Here is a 26,220-nt window from a genome sequence, read left to right as displayed (position 1 = left end):
ACACCCACAATTTTTCACGGCTCATTTTATATCTCTTTTGGGAACAGAGTGGGTCTGTGGAGCTGGCCGGGTGCAAACATGACAACTGTGGGCTTTGATCACCTTTTTTTGTTGTTGTTTTGCTTTGGTTTGGGGTCATACCCAGTGATGCTCAGGGGTTACTCCTGGCTGTACACTCAGAAATCGCTCCTGGGCCCGGAGAGATAGCACAGCGGCGTTTGTCTTGCAAGCAGCCGATCCAGAACCAAAGGTGGTTGGTTCGAATCCCGATGTCCCATATGGTCCCCCGTGCCTGCCAGGAGCTATTTCTGAGCAGACAGCCAGGAGTAACCCCTGAGCCCCCCCTCCCCCCCCCCCAAAAAAAAAGAAATCGCTCCTGGCAGGCTCAGGAGAGGCCATATGGGACGCCAGGGATTGAACCACCCTCTGTCCTGGATAGGTTGCGTGCAAGGCATATGCACTACCACTGGGTTATCTCTCTGGTCCCTGATCACCAGTTTTTTTGTTTGTTTGTTTGTTTTTTTGGGTTATACCCGGCAGTGTTCAAGGGTTCCTCCTGTCTCTATACTCAGAAATCACTCCTGGAAGGCTTGAGGGACCATATGAGATGCCAGGATTTGAGTCCTACTGCATGCAAGGCAAATGCCCTACCTCCATGCTATCTCTCCGCCCCCCTGATCACCCTTTTTTAAAGGCTCTAAGCACAGTCCCATTGGGATGCAGCCATGAATTTAGGGGAGCATGAGTCAGTCCATAAGAGGTTCCCCCATGTGCCGTCACTTGGGGTCAGCTTGCCATGTGGCACATGGACCTTCAAGTCAAGTTTGTGGGCCCATCAAGCGATGTGTATGTCTGCGTGACGCACTCCCCCTTTTCCTCTGCAGCTCTTTGGGGCCCTGGTGCTGTCCGTGGGAATCTACGCTGAGGTGGAGCGGCAGAAATACAAAACTCTGGAAAGTGCCTTTCTGGCTCCTGCCATCATCCTCATCCTGCTGGGGGTGGTCATGTTCATCGTCTCCTTTGTGGGTGTCCTGGCATCTTTGCGGGACAACCTATGTCTCCTGCAGTCGGTGAGTCAGCCCCCCCCCCCCCCGTTGCCCCCCTTTACCAGCTGGGGTGGGACACTTCTTGGAAGCCCAGTGAGAGCGAGGGAGAGCCAGGTCTCTTGCTGGAGTCCATGCATAAATCAACTTTTCGAAGAACATTCTCTGCATTAGTCCCCCAAGCACATGGCACGTCGTCGAGGCTGGCTTCAGGGTGTTGAAGGTTCACTGAACCCTCATTATCATGCAACTTATGCGGGGCCTGAGCAATACCACAGTGGTTGGGCGTTTGCCTTGCACACTACTGATCCAGGATGGACCACAGTGATCCCCGGAGTCCCATACGGTCATCTGAACCAGAAGCGATTTCTTTTTTTTTTTGGTTTTTGGGCCACACCCGTTAACGCTCAGGGGTTACTCCTGGCTATGTGCTCAGAAGTTGCTCCTGGCTTGGGGGACCATATGGGACACCGGGGGATCGAACCGCGGTCCGTCCAAGGCTAGCACAGGCAAGGCAGGCATCTTACCTTTAGCGCCACCGCCCGGCCCCCAGAAGCGCCCGGCCCCCAGAAGCGATTTCTGAGCGCAGAGCCAGGAGTAACTCCTGAGCATCACTGGGTGTGGCCCAAAAATTAAAGCAACAACAACAACAAAACATACAACTTATACTTTCCTCCTTTTTACAGGGAGTGAAGATGTCACAGGCAAGGGAAACAAAGGGCAGTAATAGAGGCTGTAGATTGGAGGGAGTCCCTTAGCTCCCAGAGCCCAGGGGGCAAGCTTGGCTTTCTCTTGCTGTCTCCCAACTGAGATGCCCGGCTTTGCCCACTGGTTCTTCTTTATGCTGGGCACCAGCAGTCTAAGACTTACTGAGTCCTTTCAGCGCTCTGTCCTGGGTATCTTTCCTGGTTGCTCCAGGTCTCTGAGGCACCTGCTTGCCCAGAGCCTGCTTTGGGTCCAGGGTGGGACTCGGCCTCCCTTGCCATGGGCTGAAGGCTCTGCTCCCTGTCCCAAAGTTGTATGGATCTATATCCTCCCTGTGTGCCCTTACTTGGGAAGTCCCTAAAAACCCTGTAAGTTGGTGCTGCCGAGACAGGATGTGTCTGTCATGGGTATGACCTGTCTTCTGACTCGGGGCAGGCTGGGGTGTGGCGCCCCTCTTGGGAGATCTGGGCAGCTGCTTCCAAGGGGCTCTATGACAAACTGAGAACTGACCCTGGGGCGTGTCCCCATGGGGCTCAGCTGGAGAGTGTAGGGACCACTTCCCTCCCTCCTGGGAGGAATCCAGTCCCTCCTGGGGGGCTCTCTTACTCAGAACTACCTGGCTGGATGAGGCCAAATGGTCTCAGATGTATTGACAGGGAAATAAATAAGGACAGAACTAAATATCCAAGTCAAAGTCAATAATGATAGAATCAAGGGACCTAAACTTGAACCGTCTAAACTCAAAGGGGCCTGTTACACTGTCAGGCCAGGGGGCAAAGGGTGATGGGTTGAGATGCACTTTGGGGCCATTGGTGGAGGGAGGTTAACACTGGTGGTGGGAAAGGCCCTGACTCACTGAAGATCTGAACTCCAACTATGAAGGACTCTGTAGATCACAATCGTTTCAAGCAAAAAAGAAAGAACTATCTGGCCAGATGCCTGAGTCGCCCTCCCTGACCCCGGGCTCCTCAGAGGGCCCTTTCTGGGGAGGTCTCTTCATGTCTCTGTCCTCCCGGAATGTCAGTCGGTGCACAGTTGCTGGGGCCAGAAGTCATCTGGCAGAGACAGGAAGTAGCTGCTGACCGGAGTGCTCCTTTGACCTTCTGGATGAATCTCTCAACTTTGCTTTCCAGTTTATGTACGTCCTTGGGATTTGCCTCATCATTGAGCTCATTGGTGGCGTGGTGGCCTTGATCTTCCGGAACCAGGTACATGTTCCTCAAATTGCCAATGAGGGGGTCCCCACTGTGTGTTCCCTGGGCTGGTCCACAGGGGTATGGCTGGCACAGAGTAGTACAGATGGCCCATCTGATGGCCCTCTTGGAAATAACAGCGAGGGGATTAGAGGTGGGGGTGAAGAGGAGGTAACAGAGAAAAGGAGGTTCTGGAAGAAAGACCCACCGAGGCAGGCGTGCTACTCACTGGGGTGAGGTGGTGAGTGAGGGGAGCAGGCAAGGTGAGGTTGGACTTGCACATCACCGCCAGGTCCTATGCCTCAGGAAATCAAAATCTCTCTTCAGGCCTGTGGGGAGCTGGAAATGGGCAGTGATGGGAGAGGTTGGCTTGTTTGTGTTTATCTGCTCTGTGGACAAGAGACAGGAAGGAGGCTCTGGGGCCTGTGGACAGCACAGGCAGGAGGGGATGGTGGTGGTTTGGGGGAGACACACTGATCTGGCTGAGGTGGAGATGATGTGATACTGACAGAACTGAAGCTGGGATGGTCTGAGCTCCTGGTCAGCGGCTCCGGGTGCCTCTTACTAGCTTTGATTTTGGACACTTCACACAGCCCCTGAGCTTCTCAGGCTGATTAAGGTTTGACAATGGTCCTGAGGTGTAGGTGAGGGTTTGGACCACATCCAATGATGCCCAGGGATTACTCTTGTTCTGCACTCAGGAATCTCTCTTGGCAGTGCTTTGGGGACTATATGGGATGCAGGGGATCGAACCCCAGTTGACCACATGCAAGACAAACACACTATGCTGTTGTATCCTGTTGTGTTTTGTTCTTTCTCCAATGAAACAGTCATGTGACATTTATCCTTCATTTTGTTAATAGGGCATTCACATATGGACTTGCTGATGTCAAGCCCTCCTAGCATCTTGAATAAACCTCTCATGTTTGTGGAGTTTAAGCCTCTAAATGTGGTGTTAAATTTTGTCCATTCTGATTTTGTTGAGAATTTTTATGTCTAGGTTCCTTAGACTGGAACTCTAATTTTTATTTTTATCTGGACTCTATTTTATCTGAACTATAATTTTATTTTCTCATAATGCCCTTGCTTGCATCAGAGTGATAATGTTCATAAAATGGCCTCATAAGTGAATTTGGAAAATTTTCCTCCTCTTCAGTATTTCAGGATAATTTGATAAAGATTGGTATTAATTTTTCTTTCAATGTTTGATTCACCATGAAGTCACTTGGCCTTAGCCTTGTTTATTGACTTAATATAATTACTATTTTTCTGACTCCTCAGTTTCTTTAGGATTCTCTCCTGGGAGGGTGTAGGCTTCTAGAAGTTCATCCATATTTTAAGTTACCAGTTTCAGTAGACAATTATTTATCAGTCTCTTATGACCCTTTGTATTTCTTTTTTTTTGTTGTTGTTTGTTTGTTTGTGGATCACACCCAGTGGTGCTCAGGGGTTACTCCTGGCTCTGCTCTTAGAAATTGCCCCTGGCAGGCTTGGGGGACATATGGGATGCCAGGATTTGAACCACCTTCTGTCCTGGGTTGGCTGCATGCAAGGCAAATGCCCTACTGCTGTGTTATCTCTCTGGCCCAACTCTTTATATTTCTTTCTTTCTTTCTTTCTTTCTTTCTTTCTTTCTTTCTTTCTTTCTTTCTTTCTTTCTTTCTTTCTTTCTTTCTTTCTTTCTTTCTTTCTTTCTTTCTTTCTTTCTTTCTTTCTTTCTTTCTTTCTTTCTTTCTTTCTTTCTTTCTTTCTTTCTTTCTTTCTTTTCTTTCTTTCTTTTCTTTCTTTCTTTCTTTCTTTCTTTCTTTCTTTCTTTCTTTCTTTCTTTCTTTCTTTCTTTCTTTCTTTCTTTCTTTCTTTCTTTCTTTCTTTCTTTCTTTCTTTCTTTCTTTCTTTCTTTCTTTCTTTCTTTCTTTCTCTTTCTTTCTTTTTCTTTCTTTCTTTTTGAAATTTGGGCCACATCTGGCGGTGCTCAGGGGTTACTCCTGACTATCTGCTCAGAAACAGCTCCTGGCAGGCATGGGGGACCATATGGGATGCCGGGATTCGAACCAACCACCTTAGGTCCTTGATCGGCCGCTTGCAAGGCAAACACTGCTGTGCTATATCTTTGGCCCCTATATTTCTATAATTATCAGTCATGGCTCCTCTTTCATCTCGAACTTTGAGTCTTTTCATTTTGAGATCTTTCTAAAGGATTTTCAACTTAATAGTCTTAAAAAAAAAACCACACCTAACATTTATTGTTTTATTTTGGGAGGGCCCCACCCTACAGTGCTCAGGGGCTATTCCTGGCTTCTGTGCTCAGAAGTGTGAGAACAAACTAAGGTTTGTAACTGTTGTTTTTAAAATCCTTCGTTCCCTCTTTCCCTTCTGAAGACCACACCTGCCTGACTGAGGTTGTGGTCCTCCTGGTTGTCCTGGTTGCCTGGCCTTGGTGCTAGCGGGGGTCACACTCCCTTGGTGACTCTGAGCCCTGGAACTACGTGTGTAGGAGTGGTACTTACCCACATCATCGGCGTTTGCAAGGGGTGCTGTGGTTCTCCCAGGCTTGCTTCTGGGCCATGGCGCCCACACACATCAGAAGTATTTGCATACCCCTGGTTGTGCTGTGGCACCAGGATCAGTCAGCAGAGCTGCCAAGTACCCAGCTCAGCGGCACCTGAACTCTTGGTGGATGCCCCAAGCTGCTGAGAGTATCTCAATTGGAGATAACTTCTCTTTTTCCCTTTCCACTTGGATCTTTTGTTCTATTGTTCTATTTTTTTTTTTTTTTTTTTTTTTTTTTGGTTTTTGGGTCACACCTGGAAGTGCTCAGGGGTTACTCCTGGCTCTATGCTCAGAAATCGCTCCTGGCAGGCTCAGGGGACCATATGGGATGCTGGGATTCGAACCACCATCCTTTTGCATTTAAGGCAAATGCCTTACCGCTGTTCTATCTCTCCAGCCCCTAAACACTCTTTTTTTTGGGGCGGGGGGCATACCCATTTATGCTCAGGGGTTACTACTGGCTAAGCGCTCAGAAATTGTCCCTGGATTGGGGGGACCATATGGGACCATATGGGGAATCGAACCGCAGTCCTTCCTAGGATAGCACTTGCAAGGCAGACACCTTACCTCTAGCGCCACCTCGCCGGCCCCTTGTTTTATTTTTTTAATTTAAAATTTATTATTATTTTGATTTTTGAGCCACATCTCATGATGACCAGGGGTTACTCCTGACTGCACTCAGGAATTACTCCTGTTGGTGCTCAGTGGGGAACATATGGAACGCCAGGGATCAAACCCGGCTCATCCATGTGTAAGGTAAGCTCCCTGCCTGCTGGACTATAGCTCAACCCTCTTTTATTTTCTTCTGCAAAACTTCCTCCCTCCTACTCACCGTGGGCTTAGTTTGTTCTTTGGTTTCTTGAGGGTAAGGTTAGGTGGTTACTTGAGATCTTTCTCTATCTAATGCATCTTTCACTGTTGACTCTTCTATCCTGGATTTGTAGTTGTTGTACCCCCAAAGCTCTGCCATATTTGCTTCCCCTTTGGCATGTCTCCTCTTCATCTCCCTTTGATCTCTTCTTTGCCCCTGGATGTGTCCCCATCTTGTCTTGCTCCCTGCCACAGCCCTTACCTCCTCTGCTTTGCAAACCATCTATGCTGAACTGGAAGGTCCAGAGCTCTGGTCCATTTTCCATCAGGCTAGAGGGGACAGACATTGTTTTTTCCACGTGTCCATAGGAAGCTTTTTTTTGGGGGGGGGTCACACCCGGCTGTCCTCGGGGGTCACTCCCAGCTCTGCACTCAGAAGTCGCCCCTGGCAGGCACAGGGGACCATATGAGATGCCGAGGATAGAACCTGGGTCCATCCTGAGTCAGCCGCATATAAGGCAAACGCCCTACAGCTGTGCTATCTTTCCAGCCCTGGAAGCTTTTTTTATGTGTGGCCAACAGGGCTCCCCACTAGCTCAGGGCTTCCCAGAAGTCTGGGGTTAATCTTTCTGCCTGACACTCAGGCCCAGGTTACGGTCAGCAGCATTGATGGATTGGATAACTTCCCGGCCAAGCCAATGGCAGCTCCATTTTCCCAAGTGCTTTGGCTAAACTGTCTGGCATGTCATGGTCCAGTGCCCTGCGGGTCAGCGGGGAGTCACTGCACCCCGAATTCTTTCCAGTGAATCAAGTGAAAAGAGCAGATAGAAAACCACCCTGGGCTAGCATGCTGGCCAGGACCTGAGGTCAAGGGTGAGAATCTCCAGGTATTTCACAGCTCAAGGGTACCACGGGAAGAAGTTGTGTTCATTTTGGTGGGGTCTTCATCAGGGAAGTTTTTGGGGAGTGCCACTCACTCAGGACCTACCATGCATCTCACTTTGTTCCCTGGAGCCTCAGGGGCTTACTCACACAATTCGAAATAATCTTGTTTATTCCTGACATAGGACTCAGGAGACCATGCAGTGCCAGGAATTGAGCCCAGCCAGGCCTCCTGCCACCAACGCGTGCCTGGCATCCTTTTGAGCTGCCTCCCTGGCCCTCAAACTAATTTCATTACAATTTTAGTTTATGTGCTGCAGAAGTGAGCCCTCGAAATAATTTCAAAATGGGCTTTAAAACTGTGTGTATTCTAAAAGCTCCACAGTTGAGAATAAAAGGCCTGGAAATCTCTTGAGATAAACACAAGTATTAACATACTTAACTCTTATTCCTGTATGGAGTGGAATTTGGTGGTGGTGGTGGTGGGGGGCTCTTTGGGGCCATACCTGGGGGGTGCTCATAAGCTATGCTCATGGCTCTGTGCTCAGGAATGACCCCTAATGATACTCATGCTCAATGTGGTGCCGAGAATCAAACCCAGGCCAGCTGCACGAATGGAACTAAGTCATTTTTATTTGATCTATCATGGTTTTCCCTTAGCTCCCAAATGTTCTTTTTTTGGCTCACACCCTCTAGCACTTGGGTTATTCCTGGCTCTTTGCTAAGAAATTGCTCCTGGCTCAGGGGACCATATGGGATGCCAGGGATTGAACCCATGCCTGTCCTGAGTCAGACACATTCAAGACAAGCGCCCTACCACTATGCTACCACTCTGGCCCTATGTTCTCTCTCTCTCTCTCTCTCTCTCTCTCTCTCTCTCTCTCTCTCTCTGTCTGTCTGTCTCTCTCTGTCTCTCTCTGTCTCTCTCTCTGTCTCTCTCTAATATGTAATCAGGAGGGAAAAAGGCCATATTGAGAAAATGAATGTCTCTTTCAACTCCAGTGCCATGTGATTTTATTCAGTAAGAGAAGGGACCACCTTGGCTGTCTTCAGTAAGGGGACTGGGCAGTGGAAGGTGGAGGGAAAAGGTGAGGTGCAATCCTGGGCAGCTTTTAGGAGGCAGTGAAATTTCAGTTCTGTTTTCCGTACCCAGAGGTGAATAGGTTCTTGAGCTTCTCTGCCTCTACTCCAGTCCTAAATGTGACTTAGGACTCCTTCATCTTGGTGCACGGCTCGCTCAGAGGTGCTGTGCTAGTCCCCTCCTTCTGCCTCTAAACTGTTCCATTTTCATAATACATCCCAGGCTCTGCCAAGTGCCAAATCCTGTGCTCCACTGTCCACTGGGTGCCCTTCATCGCCTGGATAATCTCAGTGTTGTGGCTTGGCTCGGAGTTTGCTCTTGCAGATATCACCTGTTCTTTTGCTGCCTTTTTTTGTGTACCCGGTGAGGTGACCTGGTATTTCTTTCCCCTTCTGACTTATTTAGCTTAGCCTGATCCTTACCAGCTCCACCCATGTTGTAGCAGAAGGAGGCTTTCCTCTTTTCTGGTTCCACTGTGCATATGACATTTATTGATCCCTCATCTGTTATTGAACACTCAGGCCGTTTCCAAACTTTGGCTCTTGCCAGAGTGACAGTACAGCATTAGGGCGTTTGCCTTGCACGCTACTGGCCCGGGACAGACCTAGGTTCGATCCCTGTCATCCCATATGGTTCCCCGAGCCTGCCAGGATTGATTTCTTTCTTTCTTTTTTTTTTCAGGAGCAATTTCTGAGCGCATAGCCAGGAGTAACCCCTGAGCACTGCCGGGTATGGCAAACCAAACCAAACCAAACCAAACCAAAACAAAACAAAACAAGAAAACCTTGGCTCTTGTAAATAATGTTGCACTGAACATAGTGTACATACATATTTTCCAATGACTGTTTTATTCCAATAACTGGTATTAGTATCCTTAATAATTAGTACTAGTATTCTTTTGGCTAGGTACCAAGAAGTGGAATATCTGCATCGTAAGATAGTTCTGTTTCTTGTTTTTTGTGGGGAGGGGTGAGGGGGATTGACTATGCTCAGGGCTTACTCCTGGCTCTGCACTCAGGGATCACTTTGGTGGTGTTTGAGAGATGAGGTGCCAGGGATCAAATTATTTAGCTGCATGCCAGATATGTCACACCAATGGTACCATCTCACTGGGTCCCCTATCATTATGTCTTTTTTTCTTTTTTTTGGTTTTTGGGCCACATCCGGCGGTGCCCAGGGGTCACTCCTGGCTGTGTGCTCAGAAATAGCTCCTGGCAGGCGTGGGGAACCATATGGGATGCTGGGATTCGAACCAACCACCTTAGGTCCTGGATCGGCTGCTTGCAAGGCAAACACCACTGTGCTATCTCTCTGGCCCCTATTTTTATGTTTTTGAGTAATTTTTTTTTGGGGGGGGTCACACCCATCCACGCTCAGGGGTATTTCTGGCTCTACACTCAGAAATCACTCCTCGCAGACTCAGGGGACCATATGGGATGCTGGGATTTGAACCACCGTCCTTCTGCATGCAAGGAAATACTTTACCTCCATGCTATCTCTCTGGCCCCATGCTTTTAGTAATTTTTATGCTGTTTTCCACAGGGACGGGACCACTTTACATGTCCACTAACAGTGAATGAATTTTTTTCTTTTGTTTATATTTTTTGGGTTACTCTTGACTCTGCACTCAGAAATCACTCCTGGCAGGCTTGGGGGACGTTATGGGATGCCAGGAATCGAACCCAGGTCTGTCCCGGGTAGGCCACCAGCAAGGCAAACACCCTACTGCTGTGCTATCTCTCCGGCCACTAAAGTTTCTTACTCTCTGCAGCATTTGTTCCCATAGACCATTTTCACGGGGGTCAGATGATATAACATTTTGATTTGCAGTCTCCGATAATAAAAGATAATGTGCATTTTTTTCTTTTATTTGTAAGGGACACACCCAGCTGTGCTCAGGGGTTACTACTCCTGACTCTGCACTCAGGAATTACTCCTGGTGGTGCTCAGAATCATGTACATTCTGTCAGGTGCTTTAGGCCATCTGTTTGTTTTCTCTGGTGAAGTATCTGCTTAGCTGCTCTTCCTAATTTCTTTTTAAATGGATATTTTTGGTTTCTGCTTTTTGTGAGTTCTGTGTAATCTTGGATATTTACTCTGTCATGGATGAGCTCATGTATATTCTATAGATACTCTGTGATGTGTGCACATTTTTCTCATTCAGTAGACTGCATTTTTGTTTGTTGTTTTTGTAAGCTGTGCAGAAAAACATTTTAGTTGATGCAATCCTGTTTGTCCAGATTTGCTTTCATTTTTCTTGCTGATCGAATTGAATCCCCAAAGTTCATTTAGAGCTAATGGCATGGAGTATTTTGCTTATGTTTCTTGATATCTTGTGGTTTGTGGGCCGACATCCAAGTCTTCACTTCATCTGGGATAACTTTTGTTTTGTTTTATTTTTTGGTCACACCCGGCAGTGCTCAGGGGTTACTCCTGGCTATGTGCTCAGAAATTGCTCCTGGCAGGCTTGGCGGACCATATGGGATGCCCGGAATCGAACCTGGGTCTGTCCCGGATTGGCTACGTGCTAGGCAAATGCCCTACTGCTGTGCTGTCGTTCTAGCTCTGTCTGGGGTAACTTCTGTGTATGGTGTGAGAGTGATCTCTTTCCATTCTTTTCTATGTGATTTTTATCTAGAAATCACAACACCACTTGTTGAAGACTTTCCTCGCTTCATTTTATGCTCTGTGTGCCTTTAACAAAGAGGCCAGAAGGATTAAGTCATATACCTTGTATGTGGCTGACATGGTTGGATCTGCTGCACCATGTGGTCTTATGAACATACTGGGTGGGTATAGCCCTGGAGCCTCCCAAGTACACATTTTAGTAGTTAGTATTTGTTCTGTTTCTTTTTTTTTTTTTTTTTTTTTTTGGTTTTTGGGCCACACCTTGTGACGCTCAGGGGTTACTCCTGGCTATGCGCTCAGAAGTTGCTCCTGGCTTCTTGGGGGACCATATGGGACGCCGGGGGATCGAACCGCGGTTCGTCCTAGGCTAGTGCAGGCAAGGCAGGCACCTTACCTCCAGCGCCATCGCCCGGCCCCATTGTTCTGTTTCTTAAAGGAATGTAATTGGAATTTTTATAGCATTGTATTGACAATACAGCATGCTTTGGGTAGGATGATTTTTTTTGTTTGTTTGTTTTTTGGGCGACACCCTTTTGATGCTCAAGGGTTACTCCTGGATATGCGCTCAGAAGTCGCTCCTGGCTTGAGGGGACCATATAGGACGCCGGGGGATCGAACCTCGGTCCTTCCTTGGCTAGCGCTTGCAAGGCAGACACCTTACCTCTAGCGCCACCTTCCCGGCCCCAGGATGATTATTTTAACTGTGTTAGTCTTCCCAACCCATGAGAATGGAATATCTTTTCATTTCTTTGGGTCTCCTCTATTTCTTTGATCTGAGTTTTACATTTTTCTATGTATAAGGTTTTTTTTTTTTTTTGCCTTTTTGCGAGTTTGAAACTTAATATGTTTATGCAGTTATAATTTTTTTAGTTCTAGGGTCACACCCAGCAGCGCTCAGGGGTTACTCCTGGCTCTATGTTCAGAAATTGCTCCTGACAGCCTCGGGGGACCATATGGGATGCTGGGATTCGAACCACCATCCTTCTGCATGCAAAGCAAACGCCTTACCTCCGTGCTATCTCTATGGCCCTGTAATTATAAATTAGATTGATGCAATTATAATTGAGATTGTTTTCTTGGTTTCCTTTTCTACTAAATATTTGCATATAAAATGGACTTGAGCTTTATATATTAATTCTGTATACTTCCACTTTACCATATTGGTCTGTTAATGCAAATATTTTGTTTTTAGTGGAGTATAGGTTTTTTTTTAAATATGCATTTTCATGTAACCAGCCAAGAAGTTTTACCAAAAAATTTGGATGTTTTATTTCTTTTTCTTGTCTAATTGCTGTGGCAGGACTTCTAATACTATGCTGAATAACAGTGGCAGTGGCGTGTACACTTTTTTCTTGATCTTAGAGAAAATTTTCTGGTTTTGTTTTTGTTTTTGTTTTTTTTGGGTCACTCCTGGCTCTGCTCTCAGAAATCACTCCTGCAGGCTCAGGGAACCATATGGGATGCCGGGATTCGAACCACCATCCCTCCTAGGTTGGCTGCATGCAAGGCAAACGTCCTACCACTATGCTATTTCTCTGGCCCCTAAAATTTCTGTTTATTAAGGGTGGCACACCTGGTGGTGCTAAGGGGTTACTCCTGGCTCTGAGCTCAGAAATCGCTGCTGGCAGACTTGGGATACCATATGGGATGCCAGGATTGAACCCAGGTTGGCCAGGAAAATGCCCTACCATTGTGCTATTGCTCCAGTCCCAAAATCTCTAGTTTTTTGCTATTGATATATCAGTGATGGTTCAGTCATCTATGGGCTTTACTACGCTGAAGTTATGTTCTTTTATCCCTGTTTTGTTGTGAATTTTATTTTATTTTTGGTTTTGGGGCCACACCTGCATATCTGCCAGCACTCAGGGGTTACTCCTGGCTCTGTGCTCAGAAATCACTCCTGGCAGGCATGGGGGACCATGTGGGATGCCAGGATTCGAACCACTGTCTGTCCTGAATCGGCTGCATGAAAGGCAAATGCCCTACTGCTGTGCTGTCTCTCCAGCCCCTTGTTGAGAATTTTATGCATTATAAATGGATTTTTGATCTTGTCTGTAGCTTTCTATGTGTGTGTTGACATATGATCACAAGGTTGGTACCTTTCCTTTTGTTGATGTGGTTTATTACATGAACTGATTTACCTATAACAATCAATCCTTGAATTCCTGGAATAAAGTCCATTAGTCTTGATGCAATATTCATTTACCATATTGTTGAATTTGATTTAGGATTTGGTGGAGGATTTTTGCATCTATGTTTGTTAGAGATATTGGTCTCTCATTACTTACCTTTCATAGTGGCCACCCTCTTCTGGGCTTGGGTGAGTTGGTGAGGCCTGGGGCCTCCCAGCAATGTTTGGTCTAGCCCTGGGAACCTGGTAGCTTGATGCTTGGATCAGCAGTGCCTGGAGACCACCGGGACACCCCTGGAAGACACTCATTGTCGTGAGAGTCATTCTTATAGTGCTGGGGTCAATGTGCGGCAGGAGTTCTTCCTTCCTTCCTTCCTTCCTTCCTTCCTTCCTTCCTTCCTTCCTTCCTTCCTTCCTTCCTTCCTTCCTTCCTTCCTTCCTTCCTTCCTTCCTTCCTTCCTTCCTTCCTTCCTTCCTTCCTTCCTTCCTTCCTTCCTTCCTTCCTTCCATCCTTTCTACAACTTATTGCTGTAAGTGGTTCATATTTATTCTATAATCCTATGTATACCTCTGGTATTTGTTGTAACTTCTTCTCTTTCATTTCTGATCCTATGTATAGGCTTTTGTTCTTGTTCTCTAACTTTTTTCCATGGAACTAAAGTTTAGTTCATCTTATTTATCCTTTTAAAGAATGAGCTCTTGAGTTCATCAACCTTTTATTTATTTTCTTTAAATTACCATTCTGCTTATTTTCTCTTGAATTTTAAAGTTTTCTTTCTTCTATTTACTTCGGGTTTCATCTTTCTAGTTCCTTAAGGTGTGAGGTGGGATTGTTTGAGTTTCTTATTTCCTGAGGTAAGCCTCTATATTTCCATGACTTCCTTCTTAGTACTGTTTCTGTTATGTCCCATGTATTCTGATAGATAATTTATTCTCATTTGTTTCCGGGATTTGTTAACTCCTTTAATCCAATAGTTATGCAATAGCATATTCTCTAAATTTAGTTTTTTCCCTATCTCTTTTAATGGTTGATTTCTAGTTTAATTCTATTGTGATTTGAAAAGATACTATTGGACCAGAGATATAGTGCAAGAGTTTTACCTTATATGTGGCTAATCCTGGTTCAAATCCATGGCAGCTTACATAGTCCCTGAACTATGAACCTGTGCCTGCTAGAAAGAGTGTGTGTTTTTTTGAAGGGTGTTGAGCCCTGTAAATGCCTGTTGGGCATAGCTCATCATCAAGGGCTGCTCTTTTCTTGTTGGTTTTCTTTTTTGGTGGGGGATCTACAACTGGTGGTACACAGGAATAACTCCAGGTGAGCAAATTAAACCATATAGGGTGCCAGACAGGGATTGAACCCTGGTTGGCCATATGCAAGGCAGGTACCCTATCTGCTGCATTATTGCTCCGGACCCTGATGTTCTGTCTGGTTGATCTGTTCGTTGCTGACAGTGGAGAAGTAAAACCTCTTATTACTATTGTTTTTCTATTAATATCACTATTTAGGTCTGTTGGTAGATGCTTTATACATTTTTGGGGAGCTACAACTGGTGGCATTGAGGAGTTACTCCTGGCTTTGTGCTCATAAATTGCTCCTGGAAGGCTCGGGGGACCATATGGGATGCCAGGGATCGAATCTGATCTGTCCCGGGTCGTCCACTGCAAGGCAAATGCCCTACTGCTGTGCTATTGCTATGGCCCTGCTTTATAAATTTTGATGTGGTTTTTGGTTGGGTGTAAATATGTTAAAATGTGTTAAGGCTTCATGATGTGTGACTTCCGTAATCACTATATATGCTGGGTGTGGCCCAAAACCTAACCAGTCAATAATAAAGTTTTTTAAAAAAAATAAATGCAAAGCAAGCAGCATCTCTCTGATGCTTTTTATCTGCCCTCCCCCCACCCCCGCCATGGACCAGCAGACCTGTCTGGTCAGTATCCTAGTCCTCCCCCCCCCCAACAGTCCATGGTATGACAGGGGGCATGTCCAGGCTCAACTGTCATTAAAGTTGGTACAGTTGTATACAGTGGGTGTCCAAGGGGCATGTCCAAGTCCAACTGTCATACAGTTATTGGGGGTATCCAATGCTGGCCAAGAGCTTAGCAGGCAGGGGGCGCCTGGCCAACTGGCACAGTTTTCTGTGTGTCAGAAGCGGACAGGGAGGGACCGTTAGCTCAGCTCTGGCAGGGCTGGGCGAGGCTCTCCCTGAGGATCTGCCCTTGGGGTTTTGGAGAGGAGACCAGGAGATCAGATGCAGGAGTGTCACCCAGCTGTCATCCTGTCCTCAGTCTCCTGCACAGAGTCACATGGGGAGTCAGTCCCACACTGCAGTGCTCTCTGGTGGTCCCTGAGATCTGGGGTCCTTGAGCTCCCAGCCTTCTGGGCTCTTTCTGTGCCCACTTCTCGATTGTTCATCAGCATCTCTGTTCACTTCTGTGCAGGTTCATCGTGTTTTGGGCCTGGGCATGACTGGTATAACAGGAGTTTTCCCACATGTCTCCTGGCTTGGGCATCTGGGTCCCTTCCTCTCTCGTGATGGCCCTGTCTTGGATGTGGGAGTTTGGGCCAAATCCAGAGATGCTCAGGGGGAGCTCTCTGGCATGTGGCTCCAGAAGGTGCTGGAAAATCACAAAGCACAAGTCACTAGCCCCTGAGCCATTTTTCCGGCCCCTCCCAACTTTTTCAAATACAGGAGCCGGATGCTGCCTCCTTGGGCACAGATGCACCATCAGTGCCCAGTGCAGTGACTTCCTCAGTGTCCTCTCTGACCCCAGGGGTCTGTGAGGGGGTCCAGGGCCCTGCTGCCTCTTATCCCAGAGGTCTTCTTTTACAGTCAGTGTTTTTAGACGAGCTATGGCCTCAGCTTCCCTTGGGATTAGTCATTTCCTCGGATGACATGTTTGGTCGAAGTGGTGCCATTGGGTTGTCTGTGACTCAGAATAAAAGACAAATCTGGGGCAGGAGCGATCGTACAGTGGTTAAGGCATTCGCCTTGCATGCAGCTTGAACCAGGGTTCAATCCCTGTCATCCTATGTGGTTTCCTGAGCTCTCCAGGAGTGATTGCTGAGTGCAAAGTCAGGATTAATTCGGAGCACTGCCAGTTGTGGTCCCAAAACAAAACAAAACAAAACAAAAAAGAAAGCAAAATAGAATAGATACATAAACAGACAGACAGACAGACAGACAGACAGACAGATAGATAGATAGATAGATAGATGATAGGTAGGTAGATAGATAGATAGATAGGTAGGTAGATGATAGATAGGCAGACAGGTAGGTAGATAGAAAGAACTGTAATATATTTATTTTGCTTTTGGGGCCACACCCAGCAGTTCTCAGGGGTTACTCCTGACTCTACACTCAGAAATCACTCCTGGCAAGCTCAGGGACCATATGGGATGCCAGGAATCAAACCCAGATCCATCCCGAGTCAGCCTTGTGCAAGACAAATGCCCTATCGCTATGCTATCTCTCCGGCTCTGTAATACTTTTAGTTCCTACGCTGCTCACTTCATTTCGCTGAGATTTTACAGAGCCCTGTGAGGTAGAGGATTGAGGCGGCCATCCTGTAGGTGAGGGAACCGAGGCTTTGACTCAAAATCAAAATCAAAAACATCAAAGAAGCACCTCTGGGATGCCCAAGAGCCATGGCCTCGTCTTTGATCCTCAGAGCTGGAAAGAACCTTGGGGAAAAAATAAAGCCCGCAGAACTGGTTCAGGGGTGGGAAACTGAGGCCCAGGGAGGGGTCGATCGTGCCTGGGCATCTGCAACAGCAGGATCTGGCCTCGCTGTCCGGGCTCCCCGCAGACCCCCCCTGTCTGGCTCCAGCCAAGAATGCCCCCTTTGTGCCAGCACCGTCTCCAATGACACTCAGCCCTGAGGCCCTGAAAGCCACGATTGTGGCTGGGGACACTGAGCGGCACTGCCCACGCCCTGGCCCGCCCTGCCCGCGGATCCCTCACAACAGCCGGGCTGTTGATCCAGATGGCCCAGCACCACGGGGTGAAGACCAGGGCGTCGCGCCAGCGCCTTCCCGGGCATCGCCTCCTTGGCTGGTGGGCTGGAGCACCGCGGGGCGATGGGCAGCAGGGACACCAGCTCCCTATTCTGGCTGAGCCCTCTGGCTTCTGTGCTGTGTGACCCAGGGCCTGGGAGGCTTCTTTCTGGGCCTATTTCCCTGTGTCACAGACACAGTGTATAGTGGGGAGTGTGGAGCTTGGAGCGGTGCCTGGGGGGCACCTGGATGGTTCCCTCGCTGACCTGGTTTGGGGGCAGTAGTAGGCCCAGGTAGGACTCAGCGTCGCTTCTGGGCTGTCTGCTCTACGGAGAAACAAGTGACTTTCCTTCGCAGACAGGGCGAGACAGGCACCAGATGGGCACTGGGGTGTGAAACAGTGGGTTGTGCATTCCACAATCTTCAGAGAGGGAGAGGGATCCCCATGCCCGCAATTGGGGTAGGACATGAGATGCAGATCCAGCAGCAACTCTGATGGCGGAAATAATCCACACACGGTTGGGGCAGAATAGCAGGCCAGAAACTCACACTGCAAGCTGTTCACCTACAAGCCAGTGGCTCCCCCACGTGGAACCATGAGCCAAGATGGCAGCCGCCCCTCCAGGCCTCCAAATCAGCATTTCTTGGGAAAACAAAGCCCACCCCCAAGGGAGGGGAAAGAGCTAGATGAGGAGACAATGGGGAAGCATCTTTTCAACACGAAAACCAAAGGAACCAATTGAGCGACATCTAATAGAAGGCAATATGAGGACTTATCCAAAGGCCTCTGCCAACACTGGGGCATGGAGGTGGAGTATAGGCAAGAAGGCCCAGGCATAGAGAGCAGAAACAAGGGGAGCATTCAGTTCCATCTGGACTTGTCGGGCCTCTTGAGTTGGACTCCCTGTGATGTGTGACCCTTTTTTGGGGGGGCCCACACCCAGTGGTGCTCAGGGTTACTCCTGGCTATCTGCTCAGAAATAACTCCTGGCAGGCACGGGGGACCATATGGGACGCCGGGATTCAAGCCAACCACCTTAGGTCCTGGATCGGCTGCTTGCAAGGCAAACGCCACTGTGCTATCTCTCTGGCCCCGATGTGTGACCCTTTTGTGTGGCTTTTGGGGCCACACTCAGCAATGCTCAGGTGTTACTCCTGGCCCTGCGCTCAAAATCACTCCTGGCAGTGTTCTACAGGGACCACATGGGATGCCGGTTGACTGTGTGCAGGGCAAATGCCCTCCCTGTGGTGCGGTGACCCCACCTCTGATGTGACCCTTTCCTGCTGCATGTCTCCCCCGAAACAGACGATCGACTTCCTGAACGACAACATCCGTAGAGGGATAGTCAACTACTATGATGACCTGGACTTCAAGAACATCATGGACTTCGTCCAGAGGAAAGTGAGTCCGACTGGGCTGGAGTGGCGCCTCCCAGACCCTTTGACCCCCACCCCAGGATCCTGCTGAAGAGAGTGGGTGGGTAGGATCATGTGACTTATCTATCCCCCAAAGCAGGGGCCGCAGGGTGGCACATGGATGGTCCTACCAAGGGTGGAGGACCTGGAACCCAACTTTAACCAACTGTCTGTCCTCCCCACTTGCCCTTCCAAGCGGGCACAGGCTTCCTGGCTGGTGGCAGGAGTGAGCCGCAAACCCCATCCCCCAGGTGCTTGCTAGGGTGAGAATTCAGCTGCTGGTCCCTCCCACTGACCAGTAGCAGGACACAGAGAACAAGGCTCCCCTTGTTCCCTGAACCCCAATCTTTTCTGCACATAAGGTGGCCAGTTAGGGGTGCCCACCTCTCCCCAAGGCCGATTCAAATCTGTTGGCATTTTCATGATGGCAGTTGCAGCTGGGGAGGTGGCCCAAGGGCTGCATGTGGGGGGAGGTCTTTGGTGAACACCACCACCCTAGTGTCCCCAGAACTGGTCATGGCCTCTGGGCCCCTCTGTGTGGTCCCAAATCCCAAACATAAAGCTGTGGGTGCCGTGGGCCCTGGGCCTTCTGCAGCATCCGTACCCCTATTCCTCCCACCTGGAGGTTTCTCCCAACCAGAGGTCCTCAATGACATCGGGGTTCCTGATGGTCCCTCCTGGGCATGGACCAGAGGCCTCAACTTGGCTTTACTCCTTCCTCACTGGCATAGGGCTGGGCACATGGGAAGCCTGTAGGCGCAGTGACCTCGTGAAGGCTGTGTTGTATATGAAAATATTTCCATAAGATTATCCTTTGCCTGTTGTCCCACCTTGACCCTCCAGGTGGTGGCGCTGTTGAGAGCCAAATAAATCGCTTAGGTTCCTGGCGTTTGGGGGTCTTTTGCCAGAGTTGGCTGGCTGGCTCCAGATGTTTTTTGGAGTGTATACCAGGCTGACAAAGGACTCTCCTCACCCAACCTTTTAACCCTTAACCCCCCTGTCCGTGTGGATTATTTGCTACGGATAAATATTACCAAGATCACCCCCCAAAGAGGGGACAAGGGGATGGGAACCAATTTCTCACTCTGGGAGCTCTTTGCGGATAATCAATCAACAGAGGTGTAAACGGGACCCAACAAATGGGGCAACAGGCTGAGCCTTCACCCTGGCCCAGCTTCCTGGGAGAGTCCAGCTGCTTGGTGGGGACCCAGACCCCCCTCCGCGGCTTCTGCTAGGCTCGGGCTTCACCCTGTCACCAGCTGGTGCCATCCGGAGGAACTTCCTGCCCAGTGCTGGGCTCCAGTTGGTTTCCCTAGAGCCGTCTGCATGGCCAGTGACTCCTGCCCACAGGCCTCTTCCCTGCTCGGCTTGGCCTGCCCCAAGGGCCCCACTCTGCCACTCCCAGAGTGCCACCCCCAGAGCAGAGGTGAAGACATCACTGCCCATGTCACACAGCAAGGCTGTGGAGGTCCCTGCCTTCTCAGACCCTTCAGGCCCCCATCACCCCCTCGCTTTCACTGGCACTCGCTCTGCTTGGTCCCTCACTTCTTCCCGCCCTCATTCTCCCCCTGCTTCCGCTTTTTCCTGACATCTGTGTTGCGAATTAGTTTATTCGTTTTTGGGCCACACCTGGCGGTGCTCAGTGGGACCATATGGGATGTTGAGGGTCGAACCTGGGTGGGCTGCATGCAAGGCAAACACCCTCCGCACTGTGCTATCGCTACAGCTTCTGTTGTAAATGTTTTTTGGGGGGGGCAAGGTTCACACCCGGCAGCGCTCAGGGGTTACTCCTGGCTCTACGCTCAGAAGTCACTCCTGGCAGGCTCGGGGGACCATATGGGATGCTGGGATTTAAACCACCGTCCTTCCGCATGCAAGGCAAACGCCCTACCTCCATGCTATCACTCCATACATATCACATATATGTATATATGTATATATATTTATGGGGGCACACCTGGTAGCACTCCTGGCAGGCTTGGGCACCATATGGAATGCCAGAGATCAAACCCAGGTTGGCTATGTGCAAGGCAAATGCCCTATCACTCCTGCCCCCAGCAAGATAGTTTTTTTTTTAAGTTTTTTTGTTTGTTTGTTTGTTTTTTGTTTTTTTTTTTGGTTTTTGGGCCATACCCGGCGTTGCTCAGGGGTTACTCCTGGCTGTCTGCTCAGAAATAGCTCCTGGCAGGCACTGGGGACCATATGGGACACCGGGATTCGAACCAACCACCTTAGGTCCTGGATCGGCTGCTTGCAAGGCAAACACCCTGTGCTATCTCTCCGGGCCCGATAGTTTTTTTTTTAAAGTTTATTGATTGATTGATTGGTTGGTTTCTGGGTCACACCTGGTGGCACTCAGGGATTACTCCTGGCTTTGCACTCAGAAATCGCCCCTAGCAGGCTGGGGACCATACGGGATGCCAGGAATCAAACCAGGTCCTTCCCAGGTCAGCCACAGCAAGGCAAACAGCCTACCACTGTGCTATTTCTCCAGCCCCAGTAAGATAGTTTTTTTTTTTTTTTTTTTTTGGTTTTTGGGCCACACCCAGCGTTGCTCAGGGGTTATTCCTGGCTGTCTGCTCAGAAATAGCTCCTGGCAGGTGCGGGGGACCATATGGGACACCGGGATTCGAACCAACCACCTTTGGTCCTGGATTGGCTGCTTGCAAGGCAAACGCTGCTGTGCTATCTCTCTGGGCCCAGTAAGATAGTTTTTAGTTGAATGCAACTTACTTAGAAATAAGTGAGGGAGAAAAAGAGAAGAAAGATATATTCAAGAGATAACACGGAGCTTCTCCAGAGTGAAAAACTGCCTCCGTTGCAGATGAACGATCTTTTGCCTCAGACCAGACTCTCCCCACCTCTGGCCTCAAGCCCCTTGCTGCCTGCTGCTGCTCCTCTTGGCTTTCATTCCCCAGTCCACAACCCGGAGCCGACCTTGGTGTGGACGCTGCCTGGGTCCTCCCAACACCCCAGAGCCCTGCAGCTCTCTTCCCCGGCACAGAACAGTCTCCTGGCAGGGGTGGGCGGTCTGGAGCTTCTTGCCGTTTCTTCCAGGCATTGCTGCTGGCACCAGGGCCCCAGGGAGGGCGAGCGTGGTGCCAACCCTTCCGCCCCCCAGGCTTTGGTCCTGAGCCCAGGGCAGGGCAGGACAGGGCCACAGAGCTGGGGTTGGTGTTGGGCGTGTCTGCATTGCCGGTTTCACCCTCGGGGCCTGCAAGGCCAGCAGCTGCTGGGTCACACAGTGGGAACCAAGCTTGAGGGAAGCACTTGCCCCCCAGCGCTGGCACTGTGGCTGCCCTGATGCCCCTCTAGGGCCTGGCCGGGGCTGCATGTCTCCAACCGTGCAGGCTCACCCCACCTAGCAGCGCCCCCCAATAGATGACCCTCATCCGCTGCCAATGACATCGTCCCGCTTTGCTTCCTCTGCAGTTCAAGTGCTGTGGCGGCGAGGACTATCGAGACTGGAGCCAAAACCAGTACCACAGCTGCGACGCCCCTGGACCTCTGGCCTGTGGGGTGCCCTATACCTGCTGCTTCCGAAACACGGTACTGCCCCCCAGGGTGCATCTGTGGGAGCAGCAGGAGGGGGGAAACGAGCCTCATGGGGTGTCCTTGGGGTTGGGGAGGTCTTTGGGCTTTGCTTCTTCTAAGTCTTTAAGTTGCAGGACCTAAACCTTCAGCCCTTCTGCCAGATGGGGTGGAGGGTCCTGACCTCTGGAGGAGAAGTTGGATAGAATTGGGGTGAAACGGAGCCCTCCGAGGTTGGTGCCCTGATCTGGATGACTGCATGGCCCAGTGAGGAAGGAGCCTGGGCAACCAGACCCAGGGGCTTCCTCATCAGGCATCCTGGAGCCCTGGAGATGGATAATGTTGGAAATTGCAGGAAGCCTGAGGATTTCCTGTCGGCCTCCCCATTTCTCAGAAGGAGCTCCTCGGTCTTGAGGGACCAGAGGGGCCTCAGCATGGTCCAACCCTGCCTGGTGTACGCACAGGAACCAGGGCTGTGCTTACTCATGCCCAGACAGTCCTGGAACATTCTCTGACCTCACCTCCGGGTGCCCGCTCTTGACATGTGCTCATCAGCAGCTGTGCTGGGCGTGGGGTGCGGACCCCACCCGGCCCTGGGACCCGATGCCCGGCAGGATTGCCTCAAGAAGGCCGGGCCGGCTGTGAGTGAGTGAGTGAGTGAGTGAGTGAGTGATTGAAGAGTTCAGGGTTTACAGAGACGGGATCGCACATGTCCGTGTGCATGTATGTATCTCTGCATCTCTGTATCTCTATTCAGGTGTGTCATGTGTGTATACATCTGTGTCCATGTATGCATATGTCTGTACTTACTCACACTTTAGGTTTTGCCCCAGAATGCATCTGAGGTCTGACCCGCTTTTCAGTTGCCCCCCCCCTCCTGACCTTTCCGGAAGCTGGAGTCACCCCAGCCCACACGCACCCCAGGGACCGCAGTGTGCAGAGAGAGGCCTATGCATTCCCCCCCCCCCCCCGGCTCTTCTAGCTGCTTCGTGCTACTGCCACCCCCTGAGGCTCAGGCTTCGGGGAGTTTGGGGGAGCAGCAGGGCCAGTTTTCTGTTGCGGCGGAGCCAGCAAGCACCCACAGCCTGTGTGTGGTCCTCTGGGGATCCTGTCTAGTGCTTTCCCTGCCTGGAATGACCAGCAGCTGGAAATTCTCTACCCAAATGAACTCAAGGTGCTCAGCCATCAAGCTGTGGGATCAGGGCAGAGCTTCAAAGTCTCCCACCCTCACCACCCAGCTTTCCTCTCAGCAAACCCCAGCAGGCCAGTGACTGTGGCTGAGGCTCTCTCTCTCTCTCTCTCTCTCTCTCTCTCTCTCTCTCTCTCTCTCTCTCTCTCTCTCTCTCTCTCTCTCCCCTCTCCCCTCTCTCCCTCCATCTTTCTCCTCTCCCCTCTCTCTCCTTTCTCTCTCCCCCTCCCTCTCTCTTCTCCATCCCTTTCTCTCCTCTCTCCCTCCCACTCCCTCTCTCCCCTCTCTCCGTTCTCCTCTCTTTCTCTTTCTCTCCCCTCTTTCTCTCCTCCCCCCCCCCCCCTCTCAGGACTTACTCCTTGCTCTGTGCTCAAGGATCACTCCTGGCACGGCTTGGAGCACCCTCAACGGTGCTGGGGACAGAACCCCGGTTGGCAAGTGCCCTTCCCGTTGTGCCTTGGCTTTTGCTGAGCCTGGGGCTTTTGATGACCTGCAGGTCCCGCAGGGCAGCGTTACTCCGCCCTGGACTGGTCTTCTTCGAAGCAGCACCCCGAGGGGACTGACCGAAGCCAGGGCTCTCCTACCTGTGTGTTTCTTGCAGGGAGGGATTCAGACACTGTGTGCTCAAGCTAGACCGACACCCTCCCTGCTTGTCTCTCTGGAACGGGCCTAGTTTCTCTGGGGATGCCCTGGGAATGGCCGTTACCCCACGTGTTTCTGTTGCAGACAGAGGTCGTCAACACCATGTGTGGCTACAGGACCATTGACAAGGAGGTAACGTCTGGGCAGCTTCTTTCCTGCCATCCTGGGGGACCCAAGGGGCCTCTCGGGGAGGGGGCAGTACTTCTTGTTGTTTTGTTTTATTTTGTTTTGGGGTCACACCCAGGGGCACTCAGGAGTTATTCCTGGCTCTGCCCTTGGAAGTCACTCCTGGCACACTCGGGGGACTGTATGGGATGCCAGGAATCTAACCAGGCTTGGCGTGAGGTTGGCTGCATGCAAGGCAAATGCCCTGCCACTGTGCTCTCTCTCCGGCCCTGACTGAACTCATTTTTGAAATCAATCAGTCCATGACGTTCCACGCACCCTCCAAATGGCCTCATTCCTTCCTCTCCAGGTGTTTCCTTTCTGTACCCACAGAGTGTGGAGTCAAGCCCTGGGAGACGCCTTTTTTCCTGCTCCCCCAGTTAGGTTTGGGGCTCACTCATTAGGCATGAGTTTGCAGAGAGCCAGGGGCTGCTAGTGCAGAGAGAACTTGCTCCGAGAGCTTCATCCTCCCCAACCCCGGGGATACTCGAGTGCCGGGGTTCCATCCTGAGGTCCATCTTTTCATGCCACATAGCATGAGAGGTCCGGGACTGCCTGGCAGGACCCCAGGGTAGGGCAGCCAAGCTGTGTGCGGCGTGTGTGTGTGTGTGTGTGCGTGCGTGTGTGTGTGCGTGTGTGTGTGTGTGTGTGCGTGTGCGTGTGCGTGTGCGTGTGTGTTCACTCTGCTCAGTGCCTCTCCCCTGTGCAGCGTCTCAGCGTGCAGGACGTCATCTATGTGCGGGGCTGCACCAACGCAGTGCTCATATGGTTCATGGACAACTACACCATCATGGCCGGCCTCCTGCTGGGCATCCTACTCCCCCAGGTAGGCACGGGGTAGGGGGGAGCTGAGAGCAGCGGGCGGGGGGCAGGCTGCCGGCTCTGTGCACGGGGCCCAGGGGTGTCAGTGCAGGGAGAGGTGCAAGGAGAGGGGTGAAGGAAGCTCTGGGATGCACTAGGAAGGCTGCAGCAAGAAGCCCTAAGGGCCTCAGGGTCCCGGTGTCCTGTGAGGTGCATGTTGGGCCAAGTTGAGAGGGACCCACTCGCTCCAGTGAAATCCGTCCAACACTCCAGATTTGAGCGGCGAGGCTGCAGTGGGGCCTGACCCCACTGGGAGAAGGCTCTCTTGGACAGTGGGGGCCGGGGACAGCCCTCCACAGGCCCTCAGCACCCTGCCCCTGCTCCTCAGTTCCTAGGGGTGTTGCTGACATTCCTGTACATCACCCGCGTGGAGGACATCATCTCCGAGCATTCAGTTACCGACGGGCTCCTGGGACCCCGCGGCAAGGCCAGTGTGGACGCAGCGGCCCCGGGGTGCTGCATGTGTTACCCCAACTAGGGCCAGAGGGATCCGCATCCTGGACTGTGTGTGCTAGGGCGTCCGTGGGAGTCGGAGCCTGACACCTTCCTGGGCCCAGGAGTCTGTACTCCCCACAGTGGCACTCGCAGGGCGTGGGAACCAGGGGACCCCCAGTCCTGGAAACAACGACCAACTCCCCCATCTCCACCATTCGGCACACATTCCTTCAGAATCTGCAGATCTGGGACTCCCAGTGCCTTCGCCAGTCCCCCCCACGTCTGGGTCAAACTCATTTCTCAACCCCCATGTGCCTTGGAACCCCTAACAGCTACTTTCCTGACACTATTTTTATACACATTTTGTACAAGGTTAACAGAAGTTTCTGACTAACCGAAGTGGCTGTTTTCCTGTGGCCCCACTCCGGGCCGTTGTTTAATGATTATTGAACAATAAAGGCGTGTTTGTATGTTAGTTTGTTTTGTTTTCCTTGTGGTGATGTTCTAGATTCATAGGGCTTGGGCAGATGGGTGTGAGGAGCCCTTGGTGGGTGCAGGAATGGAAGCAATTGAGGTTTATGGGGACACAATGTAGGGGACAATGAAAAGCCCAGGGCTGGGTTGGGAAGCTGAGTGATTGTCTCCGCAGCCCGGTCTGAAGCGGCCTTTTCCTGCACCCTGGTGCTGATGTTTCCAGGAAAGAAGCAGCTTTCCCCAGCTGTTTGTGTTGGCTGGGTGTGGACCCCCTGGGTATGCCTGTCCTGCAAAAAATTCCTAGAACACTCAGCATGGAGGAAAACTTGGCGCGGCTCGCCCCCTGTTGGGCATAGCAAAGACTGCAATGCCTCCGTCCACCCCAACCTCTGTACTCTGAATTGGGTTGGCTTTGATTTGATTATTATTTTGTGTGTGTGTTTTTATTTGGGAGTGGCACAGCTAGTGGTGCTCAGGACTTACT

At 50.6% G+C, this 26,220-nt stretch overlaps 1 protein-coding gene across 1 annotated transcript in view; it reads left to right on the top strand.

Annotated features, from left to right (window-relative positions):
* The window catches only part of TSPAN15 (tetraspanin 15), a 60,342-nt gene extending 34,977 nt beyond the window's left edge, over positions 1-25,365 (top strand). Inside the window, exons 2-8 of the mRNA XM_049790502.1 lie at positions 885-1,070; positions 2,882-2,956; positions 18,330-18,425; positions 21,872-21,988; positions 23,886-23,933; positions 24,676-24,792; positions 25,156-25,365. Coding sequence (XP_049646459.1) covers positions 885-1,070; positions 2,882-2,956; positions 18,330-18,425; positions 21,872-21,988; positions 23,886-23,933; positions 24,676-24,792; positions 25,156-25,305 — 789 coding nt within the window. The 3' untranslated portion in view covers positions 25,306-25,365. The remainder of the gene's footprint in view (positions 1-884; positions 1,071-2,881; positions 2,957-18,329; positions 18,426-21,871; positions 21,989-23,885; positions 23,934-24,675; positions 24,793-25,155) is intronic.
* The last annotated feature ends 855 nt before the right edge of the window (positions 25,366-26,220 follow it).

Source organism: Suncus etruscus, chromosome 17, assembly GCF_024139225.1.
Source record: "Suncus etruscus isolate mSunEtr1 chromosome 17, mSunEtr1.pri.cur, whole genome shotgun sequence".
Lineage (NCBI taxonomy): Eukaryota > Metazoa > Chordata > Mammalia > Eulipotyphla > Soricidae > Suncus > Suncus etruscus.
Note: the sequence above shows the minus strand (reverse complement) of the source record. Positions and strands in the feature narration are given on the sequence as shown.